We start from the raw sequence: 17009 nt of genomic DNA, 5'->3' as shown, positions 1-17009 counted from the left end.
TTGTTATTTGAGTTATTATACTATGCTCATTTGGAGCAACATTAGCAATGGCATCAGTAGCTTGGTTAATATAATTCAAAAAGCCGAAGACCACAAAATGGCTTAAAAAAAGGACGAAGGGAAAAAAAAGTATGGGGGCTGTAGATGTGAAGCTGTAGCCGGCGTATATCAAAAACTGTAATTCCATAACATAATTTCTCATTTAGGAAAAGGAGAAAATCGGGAAAAAAAGCAATGAACTATTTTATTTCAAATGTTCTGATTCTTCTTCTTTTTTTTTAACTTTCTGAATTAAAAACATGACTGTAACCTCGACACAGGCTGATATTACAAAAATATTACAAACATAAAAAATGTTAATTTTTGAAAATTTGAATATGTGCGTAAGAAAATGAAAATAAATTGACATTTCGGTTTTAAATCACTACAGCTGATCAATGTTTACATTTACAAGTAGTGTTTTCGAAAACGAGAGTTATAAAAAATGATTTGGAAGAAAGCATTGAAAAATTAGAAAAAAATTGTTCTTTTCGTGCTTTGAACAAGTTAATCAAAAACAAGCAGCCAAAAATGTTTAGTTCCCTTTGTGCTCTCGACAAGAATTAACATCGGTATTAACCCTCTCGCTGCGTATCCCACGATTTCCAAGGGCGACGGAGAAGTAGCAAAATTTGTGCAACCCGCAATTTCCGCAGAGATGTATTTTTTCTGTCTTTTGAACTGTGCAAGCCCACTCTTTTCCAGTTAATGGTTTCATTTCAACTTTTCTGTGATGATTGGTTGTTTGTTCAGGTCTGAGTTAACAGATGGCGCTAGTTGTCCATATTTCTGAGAAATATACAAGCATGTTTTGCAGCATTTTGCGTACTCTTATCAAATTTCAAAGATGTCTGACGCAAGTGATATAACCTACATTCCCGACAATATTTCGGACACTAATAGCGGTTCTGACACTGATTTAAAGTATCTTGAAGATAGTTACAGCGAAAATGATGAGAGATTCTAGGATTCCTCTGTGGATTAATAATAAATCTGAGGAATCATTTTCTATTCAAAACATTAGAGAGTGATGCAAAATTGATATGCAAAATATTCCACCAGCTCTTGCTTCATTTCCTTTTCTTGTGGAATGCCTGTGGAATGCTTATATCCTTTATAAAAATGATACATATAATACTTCTTGAGTTCCGTTTGCAAATAATTGAACTAAGCACTCAGAAGGAAATAACATTGCTTACCCTGTCCGTTGTAGTTCAACTCTCAATCCCAAGAGACTAATTGCCCGACATTTTGCTAGCATATACCTCCTAGTCCCATCAAGAAAGAGCATCGTGGATAGCTTGTTGTTTGTTGCAATACAAAATTGAAATTAGCAAAAAAATTTGCAAAGGAACGCGAATTTGGTGAAAGAATGCGAGGTAGGACTTTGTCTCGAGCCTTGTTTTCGAAGTTTATCATACTAAACTTTATTTCTAATAAATATTTTGTAAGTATTTTACATATTTTCATTGGTACATACGATTTACCTCTGTATTTCATAAAATAAATCATAATTTAAACAAGATTAATTTTCAGAATTTTGCTTTTATACGATTATTCTTCATTTTCAGTTTTCCAACTACCTTTTTTATGATCTAATTCTAGATTGAAAAAAAAAAAAAAAAAAAAAAAAAAAAAAAGAAAAACTCTTTTACAAAAACTTTTTGTATTTTTTAATTCTAAAATATATGTAGATTTGAAATATGTAATAAAAAAATATGCAATTTTTTAACCTTTTTGATAAAAAAATTACATAGCGAGAGGGTTACCATATAGGAAACATTATTTGACACAATCATTTTGGATTAAAAACAAATGCTTATCGTTGGACAGACATAGGGACATTAGTTGATCGTTTTAATTTAAATCATTATTCGATTTCATAGAAAACTGAGGGCTTACTGGTTGGTGCAGAAGTAACACAAATTTACTAAAGATAGAGAAATTCAAGTTGCTCTCTCACGATATAAGGTGTCTCAGCACCAGGTTTTCAAACTTGTGGAAGAGGTAGGAATTATATAGTAATATGGTTGAGAAATGACATGCTGTAGTGTGTCACGTGCTTCCCTGGCAACTGCAACCAATGCCTTGACGCCATCAGCACGGGTATGCACCCAGAAGTAATCAAAGCATAGTAGATCCGGGGATCGAGCAGTCCAAGCTCCTGGTTCATCACGTCCGATCCACTGTTCGACAAAATGTAATGTCTAAGAGATTCTTTATATCAGATGTTTAACTGCTAAATCTGTATTGGTAAAATCATCCATTCACCTTTGCATCAAATTTGTTAAATGATTCCACCATCCAAGAACGTTCGGACCAACGCTATCAGCCGCATCAGGAAAACATTTTTTACCCTGCATTACGATCCGATTCTGAGTCGGCTGGATCCATTCTACTCCTCAACAAACCCTTTACGAAACTTGTCTTTGAAACTAATGAAGTAACGCTTCATTAGTTACAAGTCTTACGTGTCTTTAAAACTAATGTAAAATAAATTCCACTCTCTAAGAGAAGTAATGCTTAATTCTTTGAATACATGTATAAAGCTCTAATTGAGCAGGCTTTGTTTTATATTCTGCTTTTGTATTTCTTTCCAACTCAGCTTGTCGAGAAGCGTACAAGCGTATCTAGTATTTAACACGAAGTATGCGTCGAAGTAGATATAGAGGAATTGAGAAGTGCAATGCTTGGTAAGTAAGGGACAATTTTTCCTAATTTAACTTTGCCTTATTGGTGGACTTATTTTACAAATGGAGATCAGCTGTTGTAGTGTTCATAGTTACTTAATTTACTAATGGTCACAGCAAATTTGTAAGAACTTCCTTTAGTATAAAAAAGTACGTCTTTTATCCAAATAATTAAATAATTAAACAGCAGTTTAATAAAAAATATTTATAATAACAAACAATATACATTAAAATAGGAAAAAATTAAAGAAATTAGCTTCTATTTCTGCTTGTAACTTGCATTCGTATTTCTACCAGCATTAAAGAAATTACGGAGTTACAATTCAGTTTTACACTACTTTACAAGAATTAGAATTTAACAAATCCTTTGCATGGGTTTCACTAGTTTTTGTGTTTTTCTCAGCTGTGTATGGACGATTAATCGCTAACAACAGCAATGCCATTTTGCACACTTAGTAAGTTAATGAACCAGATAAGATTAGAAAGCACTAGGACTTTACATGCGTATATTCTTTTTATTTACTAGGCTCATATTTTTTTTATTACACTAGGTATATTTTCTCCATATTTAATTATTGTTTCTTATTCAGTTAATTTTTCTAATGACAGCGATAAAAGGATTAAATGCTAACTTTTTAAGTGCAGTTTATTGGAATTGTGTACGCGAGAGTTTCTTTTTAAAGAGCCTAAAATGACTTGAGTGCTTTCTAGTAGCGAAATAAAAGTACAGTAAAAATACAGTATAAATACAATAGAAATAAAATAGAGTTCTAAATATTGATAGTTCAGGTATGATATTCATTGCCTCCTACTGCGGAAAAAAAAATCTGACCGATTGCGATATTTTCTTTGACTATCTCCGTCTCATTCCTAAAATATGTCTTTAAATATTTTATCTCTAAAATATGTCTTTTAATGTCTTATCCCTAAAATATGCGAATTTTTTAATGTGATTTAGTCCCAGTAAATAAAATGAGGCACATGTAAATCGAGATTAATATCTTTGAGAATAACGGCTCGCAATTCGCTGCTGTAAGTATGGTCGCACCAAAAGAAGTCAATAAAAAAATTTGAAGGTTTCTCGAAAATGCCAAATAAATAGAAAGTGTTGAGAATCGTAGATCCCATACGTATATCATGTAAAATTTTGAGTCCATCTATTTTGGGATCAATTGTTATATTTTTTCCCTTTATCACAACTGCAACTAATAAATAACTCTCATTTCTAATGGAATCTTCTGAAATTCCATCATCGATATATAATTCACCATAAGCCCAAGTTTTTACATAGTCATTAATGTTTTCATTGTTGAAGTTGTAACAATCAAAGGCTGCTGTGAAGATATAATTTTTCATCCGGGTTGATTCTGTGGTTAAATCAGACGACTGGCTTGGAATTATTTGACCTCCCCTGATATGTAATGGTATTTGGTCAAAAACCATTATGCTTTGATAATGACCTGATTTTGATTGTATCATTTTCCCAGTGTACATGTCATACCAGCAACCTGGTGGGAAGAAAACTCGAATCTCTGAAGCAGAGGGTTGTAGAATTGGAGATACTAAAAGCGCAGGACCCCAAAGAAATTGTTCATCAATAACATATGTTTGGGTAACGTTTGGAAATTCAAAGAACAATGGTCTCACAACAGTGTCTCCGTATTTGGCGGAGTAATAGAATAAAGTGTAAAGGTAAGGTATCAAAGAATATCGCAAACCTATCATATTTCGAGCAACTGAAGCTAATCTGGGATTATGAAGAAATAATTCATTTCCGTCCATTCTGTGAGTTAGTAAGAGGGGCTGGAAGGCAGCATATTGAAGCCAACGAGAGCACAGTTCTGTATCGATAACGCCACTTGTCCCACAAACTGGTATCCCAGTCAGAGGCATACCAAACAAGCTGAAATCGAGCATCTGTATGACTGATTGCTTAAGACTTTTCCATGAACCTGAAACTAATCCACCCCAGGAGCTAGAATAAGTGCCACTACCGATGAACGTAGATGCGCTTGATAAGAACTTTCTCCGTCTTACAAAGTGTGAGATGTTATCAAGTGAAGATTGTACTTGAAGTGTGCTCTTATAACCATAAATATTGTGGAGAAATAAATGAGGTATATTGTTGCTATGTACTGCGGCCATGCTTAGTGTTCCAATAGATAAATTATTCCATAATAAGTTAGAAGACCCATTCATGTCATTATTGTCAGAGCAAGTTGTTTCTTTGGAAGAACTGAAGTTTACCGGTGTATTTCGTTGAAAAAATAAACCATCAAATTTGAACATTTTCGAAAGCTTTTTGAAATTTTTCTGTAGCCAAGAAATAATTTGATCACTGAAGAAATCTGGATATGTTACTTCAAGCCCATTTGGTAGAAAACCAGTTATTAATTTCCTAGATATATTAGACATTACATATATACGGTCTGAAAGCTGAGTTGAGCAATTGTCTTCATTAAAGTTCACTTGAGAATCCTGAAAGAGAACAAATTTTCTGTTAGTTGACTTAAGAAACTTATAAAGTGATAGAAAATCGTGTGAAATTTTGCTATTAGCAGTGAATGCAGATTCCAACAATTGAGAACTACCACAGTCAGATTCATGGGGTATATTTTCGTTTATTGTGAAATTCAAGTACGATACAACATCGTTCAAGCTGTCGGTTTCTCTACAAGAATGATAGCCAAGAGACCATAACGGAGGCATAGACGGTTTTCCAACGTACTCGGTTAACTGTCGAATAACATCTTTTGGCGTTGGTCCTAAGAAAATATGAAAACGAAGAAAAGATTCAGTAGTTCGAAATGTAATCGCTGGGGCTCCACTAGTTGTGATGCTTATCGGAGAAGTGCTTAAGAGCAGCACACCATGACTTCTTGCATCTGACTCTACAACTAAATAGAACGGATGGACACCTGAAGTAAAGTAATCACGAGGCTCGCTTTCATTTTCGAATTCTTCTCTAGCGAAGAGCAGGACACGTTTCGTTGATTTCAAATTATGCTGGAAAGAATTTTTTGGATACTGGCCGATTCCATATAAATTAAATGAGGGTAATAACGAAGTTACTTCTGTCAAGCCTTCACTTATAATAAGAGGTCCATGAAAAGTATTAAAAATAGGGACATTTCTGGAATTTTTTCTGTAAACTTTGAAGTGAAAATAAGGTTTGTCATTGATTGTTATTTCGTAGCTAACATTTTCTTTTCTTACGTGATGGTTGAAATTCAAATAATCAAGAGAATTAAATTTAGAATTGCTTCCTAGGATTATCTCCAAGTGATGTGAGGACAAGTATGCTATTCGAATTCTTTCAGTTTCAGAAACTGCTTCACCCATCACGGTCTTGTTAAAAGCAGATAACAGTAAAATATCCATAGTACCTTCTTCTGACATATTTCTTGAGATTAATTTGTAAACGTAAGCTGTAGGATGAGAATGATAGCAATAGGATTGAGAATTATCCCAACAACATCCAGCAGCTTCGCAGTTTTCTTTAGTCTTGGAGTAAGAAAAGGTTCCAGGGAAACAGTCAATTCTAACAAAGATACAAAAGAAGTAATTAAGAGTTATGTTTAGTTATATAATGAATAAATAATTAAAATGAAGCTATTAAGCAAGGAACGATATGAAAGACATAAGAGAAGTCAGTTAACTTTATAATAGAGTGAAATTCAGCCATAAAATAAATTGATTTTGATTAAATGTTCTGTATTATTTAGTCATCTTCAAACACAAAGCTGTCTTTATTAACGCAGGTTTAGTTTTATTTAACTTTTATAGTGAATGAATATTGATAATCTATAGCATGATTCAAAATATTTTTCATCATTTTCAAACTAATTTAATTAAATAAAGTGTAGAAATCAGCTTTTAAGAAATTTATAAAATGATAAAAGTCATTTGTAGTTTTATTTGTAATCTGTTGCTGTCTTCAGCCGCTGTGGAATTTTAAATGACTAAGGCCAAGCAGCGGCCAATTGAGTAAACATGTGATCGTTTTCATCTCACTAAAAAGGCAAAAACCTCACAAACTATCTGCTATGCTCATATCGAATCTTTCTCTTCTAACTAACTTTAGGTCAAGCCAATGCAAGAACTAGGTAAATATAGTGTTGAGAAAAGAAAGGTACTAGACATTTCTCGGCGGCAGAGGTAAAACTATGTAAGACCAAAGAGAGCTTCAATTCTGAGTTTTTCAGCTCAGAGTAGACTTCGGAGTATTGACAGATCTCCGCGCAATTTTTGGTGTGAACGAGCTCCCAAAGGACATAATAACGACATTTTCACAACTGTTGCAAAAAGTTGGAATTTTGCGAACATTTAGGCGTCGTAAAGACGTCGTGATACGATGTTTTGACAGCCAAAATAGAACCTGCGAAAGACGAAATAACGACGTCTATGCGACCTTCGCTCTTTAGATGCGCTTTGCATTGCATAGTGTTTAATGTTTTTAGTATTTTGAGGTGATAACTATTGATTGTGCTCTGTTACACCTGTACATGTACTTTTGTGGAAAATTCCAAAACTGTAAAGTTTTTTTTCATGAAAATAAGTTCTATAAAGCTACCATCGGTTCTGTCTGCATTCAATCCATTACGAACCTGTACGCACGCAACAATTTTTGGTGTCAGAAGAAGGTTTGAATACCGGTAACAAGAACGATGATAGGACAAGTAAAACAGCTGATGACAGCCTTTGCTGAGTTCCATGAAGAGATGAAAGAAGACGTCAAGTCCGTTACTTAAGAGATGAAAGCGGGCTAAGTAAAGATGGAAGGTACCGTCAAATCAGTTCAAGAAAAGTTGGATGTTGGACAAGAAGAAACGAAAAGATAAATTACTGTTAGATTAGAAAACAAGTTCGAGGCTGTGGAAGGCAGAATATACATGGTTAAAAATAAAACCTGGAGGAACTGAAGAAAGAGTTTTTGCTATCAAACAAAAAATCGAAGAAAAAATTTCTGTTGTCGAATAACAAATCGATTACAGAGTTTCTGCTGCTATCGTCAAGGAAGCTGACAGCTTGAAGAGGCTCATAGCGACAGCTGGACACAATTCCGATGCCTTTAAATTCATTCATTTCTTTCCAACCTTCTGTAAAGCTATCCACTATGTAAATGATATTTCAGTGATTTTATAATTTCAATACATCTACGATTACAAAATAGTTGGTGTGGTAAAGTTTATTTCGTTGGTTGTGGTGGCAAAAGTATATGTCACATGTTATGATAAACAGGAATATAGTGGCAACTTACCACAGGACAAGATTCAGGTCTATAGTCTGCCGTGACGAGAAAGTGACAAACACGTGAAAACAGACTTAATTCTTGCTTCATTGAATACTAACAATGCTGAAGAGATATTCCTTTTTTTTGAATCCGTTGTGTCACATGGCGATATGAGGCTTTCTCACTCAGAAAAAAAAGATAGATTAATTCTTCCACGAAGCCCTTCGAAGACTTGGTATATTTCAGCTCAATCACATGCAAGTACTCTTCATCGGAATGCCGGGCGAAAATGCCAAGCCCGGGGGAAAAAAATCAGCTTAAATTTTGCAGCTACAGCATCAAAGAGAAAGAAACTCTCTTCCTTCGTACACACTGGGAGACCAAGAAAGCTTGCACGATAAATTCCCAAAAAGTTTGCATTTTACCCCGTTCTTACCGTCTTTCTCTATGCAGCATCTCCATCTCGCACCTTCACAATCTCCTCCTTCTCCTCCCTCCTGGTGGACAAAAATTACCGCCTTTTGTAAAGTTACACAGTTAAGTTTTGCCGCCAATGAAAAAAATCCAGCGTCAGAAGGCAACCAATCGCAAAATACTTTCAGCTACCCAGGCAAACAGAAGTGAAGACGCTAGTTGTCTGACGCAATACTTTCCTCCACTTACAACAGTTGTCTGATGAAATCTGTTCCTCACCTTACAACATAAGTTGGCGAAAAAAGGAAACTATCACCAATGGAATCTGATGCAAATATCTAAATATTGCCATAACGTAGTAAATAATTAATTCAATGTGACCTCGTCACAATTGGTGTCTTGCCTAGTCAAGCACTGATCTAATATCAAATTATCTGCAACGAACTAAATTATCATAATAACACACATTTACACTGTTAGGAAAAAAAAAAGATGCACCGAGAATGAGTTATCCGAATGGGACGAAAATCGGTAGAAGTGATGTACATGTACAGAAAAACAAATGATTACAGTTTGAGAAAAATTTGATGATTTATTGAAGCGACAGAGCTTCACAAAGTGAAAATGTCAGTAAGCGTTTGTCCACATCTGGCCCTTATGCAAGCAGTTATTCGGCTTGGCATCGATTGATAGAGGTGGCGGATGTCCTCCTGAGGGATATCGTGCCAAATTCTGTCCAACTGGCGTGTTAGATCGTCAACATCCCGAGCTGGTTGGAGGGCCCTGCCCATAATGCTCCAAACGTGCTCAATAGGAGAGAGATCCGGCGACCTTGCTGGCCAAGGTAATGTTCGGCAAACACTATGGCAAGCAGTAGAAACATGTGCAGTGTGGGGGCAGGCATTATCTTGCTGAAATGTAAGCTCAGGGTGGCGTGACATGAAGGGTAAGACAATGCGTCGAAGTACCGCTGTGCTGTAAGGTTGCGACGGATGACAACCAAAGGGGGCCCTACTATGAAATGAAATGGCACCCCAGACCATCACTCCTGGTTGTCGGCCTGTCTGACGGAAGACAGTCAGATTGGTATCACACCGCTGTCCGGGGCGTCTCCAGACTCACCTTCGCTGGTAATTGGGGCTCAGTTCAAACCAGGACTCATCACTGAAAACTATTCTACTCCAGTCAGTGACATTCCAGTGCGAATCAGCTCGACACCACTACATACGGGGTTGACGTTGTGCAGAGTTCAACGGTAGTCGGCGCAAGGGGGCGCTGTGACCTCAGCGCCCTTTCTGTGAGCCGTCTATGAATGGTCCTTGCGGTCACTGAAGCACTAGTTGCCCGTACAATCGATGATAATGATGCACCTGGGGCTGTGAGTGCCGCTCTGATGATTGCTCGGTCTTCACGTTCTCTCGTTTCTCTAGGCCTACCGCTTCCTTCTTGACGCTGTGTGCGGCCATGGTTCACGCATTCCTGCCAACATCGTCAAATAGTGGCATCGCTGCTGCTCAAATGTTGAGCTCTTCGCCGATAAGACCAACCGGCTTCTTTGAGTTCAACTACAAGACCTCTCTCAAATTCTGACATCTGCGCATATCGTTCGCGCACATGTATGCGAGGCATAGTTACTGTCTACCAGAGTACACGGAAAGAAATTCGTAAAGAATTTATGACCTGGAATCGTAATTTCTCCTCTTAAGTAGCCTGCCAGTTGCGCAGATCAGATGCGCTGTAGCGAGAACCGTTCGTTCATTGGCAGGCAAAATGTAAAATTTTGCATTTTCCGTCGAAACCGGTATGCATATCAATTTGTGTCCAATTTGCTTTATATCTACTCTGTGCGTCGTGGTGAGTCGTATTTTTTTTGTTTTTTTTGTCTAAGAGTGTATATATATATATATACTTTCTTTACAAATAACTGAGACACAATAACACGCCGAATAAATACTAATTCAGAAGTCAAACAACAAAAATCAGCGTTATATTTACAAAATTTTCACAGGACTAGTTTCGATGGTTTTACCGAACCACCATCTTCAGCTGCAAAACCGCAAATGAGCAAGATAGGAAATAATGATTAGATAAGATAAGAAAGCCTGGACAAGAATAAGCAAGTGGCGCCATCTGTTGGTGAATCCAAAACTAAAACATAATTTCTTTAAAGGCCGAAGGCAAATTTGGATTGGAATTAGGATCGTTAACTAGAACAGAAAGATTTTTATGAATGTGAAATGCCTCTAGAAAATCCAGTTCTCCAATGGAAGATGTTTTTTGAATAATTTTGGCAGCAGAAAAACTGAAAGTGTGGTTTTGGGACCAACAATGTTGAGCAACAGAAGACTTCTGTGTTTCCTTTTTTCTAACATATGTCTCATGTTCCTTGACGCGAAATTTTAAGGCTCTCTTAGTTTGGCCAATGTAAATTAAACCACACTGGCAAGGAATCCTATAAATACCCCAGGAATTCATATCCGGAATGGGGTCCTTGAGTATGGAACTCGGAATTTTATTGATGGGAGAATAAACAACCCGAAAGTTAAATTTCTGCAAAATATGTGCAACTTTATAGCTAATTGATGGAAAGAAGGGAATGACAACAGAATTTTTATAATCTCCTAAAACAAGAGTGTGCCTTTTAGTGTGTTGAGATGAGAATTTTTTAACTGCGTGATTAATAATGTTGGGTGGAAAGCCCCTGTCAATAGCTATTGCTTTTAAATAATTTAGTTCTTCATCAATGGCTAGTTTGGAGGAGCAAACTTGAAGAGCACGGAAAACCTAGGAATAAAATGAAGCTAACTTTTGTTTAGTCGGATGACATGATTTAAAGTGTGGTGGAAGGCAAACCGATGAAGGTTTACGGTAAACCGTAGTACTGAAGTTGGATGTGTTACGTGTGACCAGAATGTCGAGAAACGGAAGAGAATTGCAAGTCTCAAGTTCAAAAGTGAACTGAATAGCAGGATCAATAGAATTCATTGTTGAAAGAACTTTATTTAAACCATCTTTATTACCTTCAAACAGAGTAAAAGTATCGTCTACGTACCGGAACCATGCCGGGAAGTTTAAAGTTTCAAACAATTTTGATTCATAATAATGCATGTAGATATCAGCCAGGGTGGGACTGAGGGGGCTTCCCATGGCTAATCCCTCAGTTTGCTTGTAATATTTATTTTGGAAAACAAAATGTGTTTGTTTCAAACAGAGTTGAGTGAGAGAAATTAGCTCATCAATTTCGATGCAAGAGAAATGAAATTCGCGAAGTCTGGTTTCTAGACATCTTAATGCACCCTCCACTGGGACATTGGTGAATAATGAGTTTACATCAAAAGAAACCATGAGTAAATTACTAGGAGAAATGTTTTTAACTTTTTTTACAAACTCTATTGAATTTTTTATGGTGTAAATGTTATTGTCTAATCTAGATAATCTGTCTAATTGAAAATCTAGAAACTAAATATTTAGCTAATGGATACGAGCAGCTAAATATTTTGTCAAAAATAAAAACTGCGATAAAATCTTCACAAATCATTTCAAGAAACTTAAAACATTCGCTTATCCCATCTATTATGAATTGTGCCAGATTATATGCTCTTTCCAAAATTCATAAAAGTGTTATTCCTTTCTGCCCTATTGTATCAAATTTAGGTACTGCCTCGTATCCATTAGCTAAATATTTAGTTTCTAGATTTTCAGCTCTATTAGACAATAACATTTACACCATAAAAAATTCAATAGAGTTTATAAAAAAGGTTAAAAACATTTCTCCTAGTAATTTACTAATGGTTTCTTTTGATGTAAAATCATTATTCACCAATGTCCCAGTGGAGGGTGCATTAAGATGTCTAGAAACCAGACTTCGCTAATTTCATTTCTCTTGCATCGAAATTGATGAACTAATTTCTTTCACTCAACTCTGTTTGAAACAAACACATGTTGTTTTCCAAAATAAATATTACAAGCAAACTGAGGGATTACCATGGGAAGCCCCCTCAGTCCCATCCTGGCTGATATCTACATGCATTATTATGAATCAAAATTGTTTGAAACTTTAAACTTCCCGGCATGGTTCCGGTACGTAGACGATACTTTTACTCTGTTTGAAGGTAATAAAGATGGTTTAAATAAAGTTCTTTCAACAATGAATTCTATTGATCCTGCTATTCAGTTCACTTTTGAACTTGAGACTTGCAATTCTCTTCCGTTTCTCGACATTCTGGTCACATGTAACACATCCAACTTCAGTACTACGGTTTACCGTAAACCTTCATTGGTTTGCCTTCCACCACACTTTAAATCATGTCATCCGACTAAACAAAAGTTAGCTTCATTTTATTCCTATGTTTTCCGTGCTCTTCAAGTTTGCTCCTCCAAACTAGCCCTTGATGAAGAACTAAATTATTTAAAAGCAATAGCTATTGACAGGGGCTTTCCACCCAACATTATTAATCAAGCAGTTAAAAAATTCTCATCTCAACACACTAAAAGGCACACTCTTGTTTTAGGAGATTATAAAAATTCTGTTGTCATTCCCTTCTTTCCATCAATTAGCTATAAAGTTGCACATATTTTGCAGAAATTTAACTTTCGGGTTGTTTATTCTCCCATCAATAAAATTCCGAGTTCCATACTCAAGGATCCCATTCCGGATATGAATTCCTGGGGTATTTATAGGATTCCTTGCCAGTGTGGTTTAATTTACATTGGCCAAACTAAGAGAGCCTTAAAATTTAGCGTCAAAGGACATGAGGCATATGTTAGAAAAAAGGAAACACAGAAGTCTTCTGTTGCTCAACATTGTTGGTCCCAAAACCACACTTTCAGTTTTTCTGCTGCGAAAATTATTCAAAAAACATCTTCCATTGGAGAACTGGATTTTCTAGAGGCATTTCACATTCATAAAAATCTTTCTGTTCTAGTTAACGATCCTAATTCCAATCCAAATTTGCCTTCGGCCTTTAAAGAAATTATGTTTTAGTTTTGGATTCACCAACAGATGGCGCCACTTGCTTATTCTTGTCCAGGCTTTCTTATCTTATCTAATCATTATTTCCTATCTTGTTCATTTGCGGTTTTGCAGCTGAAGATGGTGGTTCGGTAAAACATCGAAACTAGTCCTGTGAAAATTTTGTAATTATAACGCTGATTTTTGTTGTTTGACTTCTGAATTAGTATAAAATAACTGGTTTAAAAATCACAATAGTAAAAATCACAATATAATAAACACACAAAGTAGCAATAAAACACTCCAAAAAAATGCAAGGGTGGGATGGAGATACTAGAAATCGGTGTATTGGTACAGAAACAATAACTGTTCTGTAAAGTTGCTTTCAAACTGAAAGCGTATTCTGTAAGTATCTGCAGAATGACTAGTGTGCTTCTCATCAATATTTTGCATAGAATTACTTGGTTATGGCAAAGCATGAGAGGCCTGTTTTTGTAAGGGGAAGATGCTTTTATGGAGGATTTTCTAAGGGAACTGGCTTATATCTGCGTTATATAAGGGAAAAATCATTAAAAGCACCCATAGAGCCAGCTCGTTTGCTGGAGCTTGCTCAGTAATTTTACCACTTGGCTCCTTGAAGGCATAATGTTTTGGTATTTCTATATATTTCGGATGCCCACAGAAATATGCTTATATGTAACATGTGCTATGATTAGATCACTGCTAACAGGAAATTTAGTGTATTTAACAGCTGGGTAAATACACTGTACAGTTTTGTTATAATTTATAAAGTTTAAATTTCTAATAATCTTGATATTAAGTTGTTAAAAAGAAGACAATACAGTACACTCCCGATTATCCGCGGAATTGGATGGCGCGGCCGCCGCGGATAACAAAAATCGCGGATAATCCGAAAAAAGCTAAAAACGGGTATTGCAAAAGAGAAAACAGTCATTCCAACTTTGAAAAATCGTTTTATGTACAATAAAACGTAAAATAAACAGCAGGAAATGTTTAACTAACGCTTAATATTTTAGTATATCACTCAAAACTAACCTAAAATGCATTTTGTTAATGAAATCAGAAAAGTGCTTTGTATTTACGAGAGGCGTCAAGGATACACAGAAAAATTAATACATATGTACTGTTTTAATACTGTAATGTATTATGTAATTGCATAAGCATAACTGTAAAACTACACCTTTTTGGAGAAATCAGTCATTTGTGTTTGCTTCTTGCTTTGGAAGCATTTTGTCTTGATCCGAGATTGCATTTTTCGTAGCATAAGTTTCTCGGCCAACTCCGCGTCGTCTTGTTCTTTCAAATAGCTGAGCAGTCCGTCGACTTGTTCCAAAGCCGCTTCGTGAGTCTTCCGCATCTGCACAGTGGGCTCGTCTTCGCCTTCACTTCGCTGTCCTTCATTATCGGTCTCTCCCCCTTGCTTTCATCACAATTTCCTCATCTGTCAAGGGTTCGAAGCCAGGTTCATTGACGTCACACTCCAATCACTCGTTAATGTTTTCAGCATCGACGTTCTCACCACACGGAACAGTTTTCACCATATCGGCAAGAGTCGTCGTGGGCGTGTCTACATCTTCATTCACTTCTTCATAACTCAAAGGGGTTAGGTTGTTGTTGGCTTCAACATTAGGCATGAGTTTTCTCCGTGATTTTATGAGGGTTGCCAGTTTCACTGAGTCCCATGCAGATTCAATATCGTAGATGCTGTCCAAGATAGTGTAGTGTTTCCAAAACTCTTTCGGATCACAACCATCTTCAATCTTGGTCATTAGCAGCTTGGTTCGGTATGTTCATTGTTGCAATGACTCCTTGGTCCATGGGTTGGATTAGCGCAATAACGTTTGGGGAAAGAAACTTTGCAAAAATTTGTCCATCAGAAGACTTTAGCACGCTTGTTGCTGGGTGAGATGGTGCGTTGTCGATCAATAGCACAGCTTTTTCAAGCAAGTTTTTCGATTTAAGATGTTTATGCACTTGAAGAATAAAGATTGTTTTCGAACAATTTTTGAAAAATGTTTCGGATCATCCATCCTTTCACTTTTTTTTTTTGGTTAAAGTAATCAACGAGCAAATTTTCTATCCTTGTGCCTTTAAAAGATCTTGTTTTTTTTTTACTTTCCAATGACAAGTCTAAATTTATGTCCACCGGTAGCGTTACTGCAAGACATGATAGTGATCCTTTCCTTGCTGTTTTTATGACCCGCCGCTTTACTTTCACTTTCAAATGCTTAAAGTGCGAGTGAAAACATTTACACAAAAGTACCGATTCGTCGGAATTGTAAATTTTTTCAAAAGATAGCTCTTCTTTTAAAACAAATTCTTCAAATTCATGGTGGAAATCATGGGCTGCTTGTTGGTCACCACTAAGGTTTTCCCCATGAAGTCGAATTTCTCGAATTTCAAGATTAAGACGAGAGAGGGCGGTGGAGCGGACATTGCAAGGGTGAGTAAGAAATCAATTACTTATCAGAGGGGAAGGTTCCGAGAAGGCCAAGGGGAAGGTTCCGAGAAGGCCTGGGATATTTTTGCCATAAAAAGGCACGCTGTTAGCAAATTTAACGTTTCGCTCAGTTTTGTGAACGTTTTCATTTTCTTTGCTTTACGCTTGTAAGAAAAAAAAAAAAAAAAAAAAAAATTGTGCGGCAGGCGCGGATAATCCGCCCGCAGATAATCGGCAGTCTACTGTAAAATGCAATAAATCTGATGATTTTATATAAACGGTCTTTGTATTGAAGTGGATCAAATTAATGCAGATCTTTCTTTTAAACAAGTTTGTAGCTACATTTGAATTTAAGGAGATCACTTTTAAATGTACTACCGGAAAATAATGTTTTATTTATACAAGCGTAAAATAACTTATGTATTAGATGACTTACTATTAGAGAAAATGAAATCGGTTTGAAACTTGCATCGTTATATATTTTTTAGTTTTCGAAGTAATTTTCTTTATTTTTAATATCTTCTTAAGATGATGCAAATAATACTGTGTTACGACTTTTATTGTTAATTGTCAAATTTCAATACAGAATATCAATATTTTAATACAGAATATCAAGAATTGATATTCTGTATAAAATTAAAAATTAAGTAGAAATAATCACATTTTTATTATATTTTCGAATATAATATCATAAATTCGGTTTTAATAAGCACAGTTTTTATAAAATTAAAATATTAATGTTAGATCCAATGGCCGGGTACATTTTAAAAATCTTCCAGAAAACCACCAAACCTGTCGGCTATTTTACTGTCTCATCTTGGACGCCTGCAAAAAGAATTTAATCCAAATAAGAAGAGATTTTATGCAATTCCTGTCATATACAATTTATTAAATATGATTAAATTTAGTTATAGAATGACTGATTATTAAATCATAGGTTATTAAATTTTGATTCCTTTGAAGAAGGCTAATTTTTTATTCATATGTAAGTTGATTACGTTTGATTCATATAAATTTGCTTAAGTGATTAATATACATTAATTTATATGCGACCAATACTATAACATTTCGTAAAACTAATGCTACATAGATTATGCTTCTACTAAAATTCTGGATCTGAATAAAAAGAAAATCTCTTTGAGGAAATGGAAATGGATCTTGTTTTGTCTCCTTTTTGTACAAACGATTTCTTTGCTCAGTTACGGTTAACATATAAAAACC

The 17009-nt window shown here is 35.6% G+C and overlaps 1 protein-coding gene across 1 annotated transcript in view; it reads right to left on the bottom strand.

Moving 5' to 3' along the window:
- Positions 1–2728: 2728 nt before the first annotated feature.
- LOC118186253 (sucrase-isomaltase, intestinal-like) overlaps positions 2729–17009 on the bottom strand; it is a 38030-nt gene continuing 23749 nt past the window's right edge. The window contains exon 2 of the mRNA XM_085810766.1: positions 2729–6270. Within this exon, the coding sequence (XP_085666892.1) occupies positions 3684–6270 (2587 nt within the window). The 3' untranslated portion in view covers positions 2729–3683. The remainder of the gene's footprint in view (positions 6271–17009) is intronic.

Source organism: Stegodyphus dumicola, chromosome 2 (genome assembly GCF_044657685.1).
Source record: "Stegodyphus dumicola isolate Sdum_Otavi_A_Nest chromosome 2, ASM4465768v1".
NCBI classification, from domain to species: domain Eukaryota; kingdom Metazoa; phylum Arthropoda; class Arachnida; order Araneae; family Eresidae; genus Stegodyphus; species Stegodyphus dumicola.
Note: the sequence above shows the minus strand (reverse complement) of the source record. Positions and strands in the feature narration are given on the sequence as shown.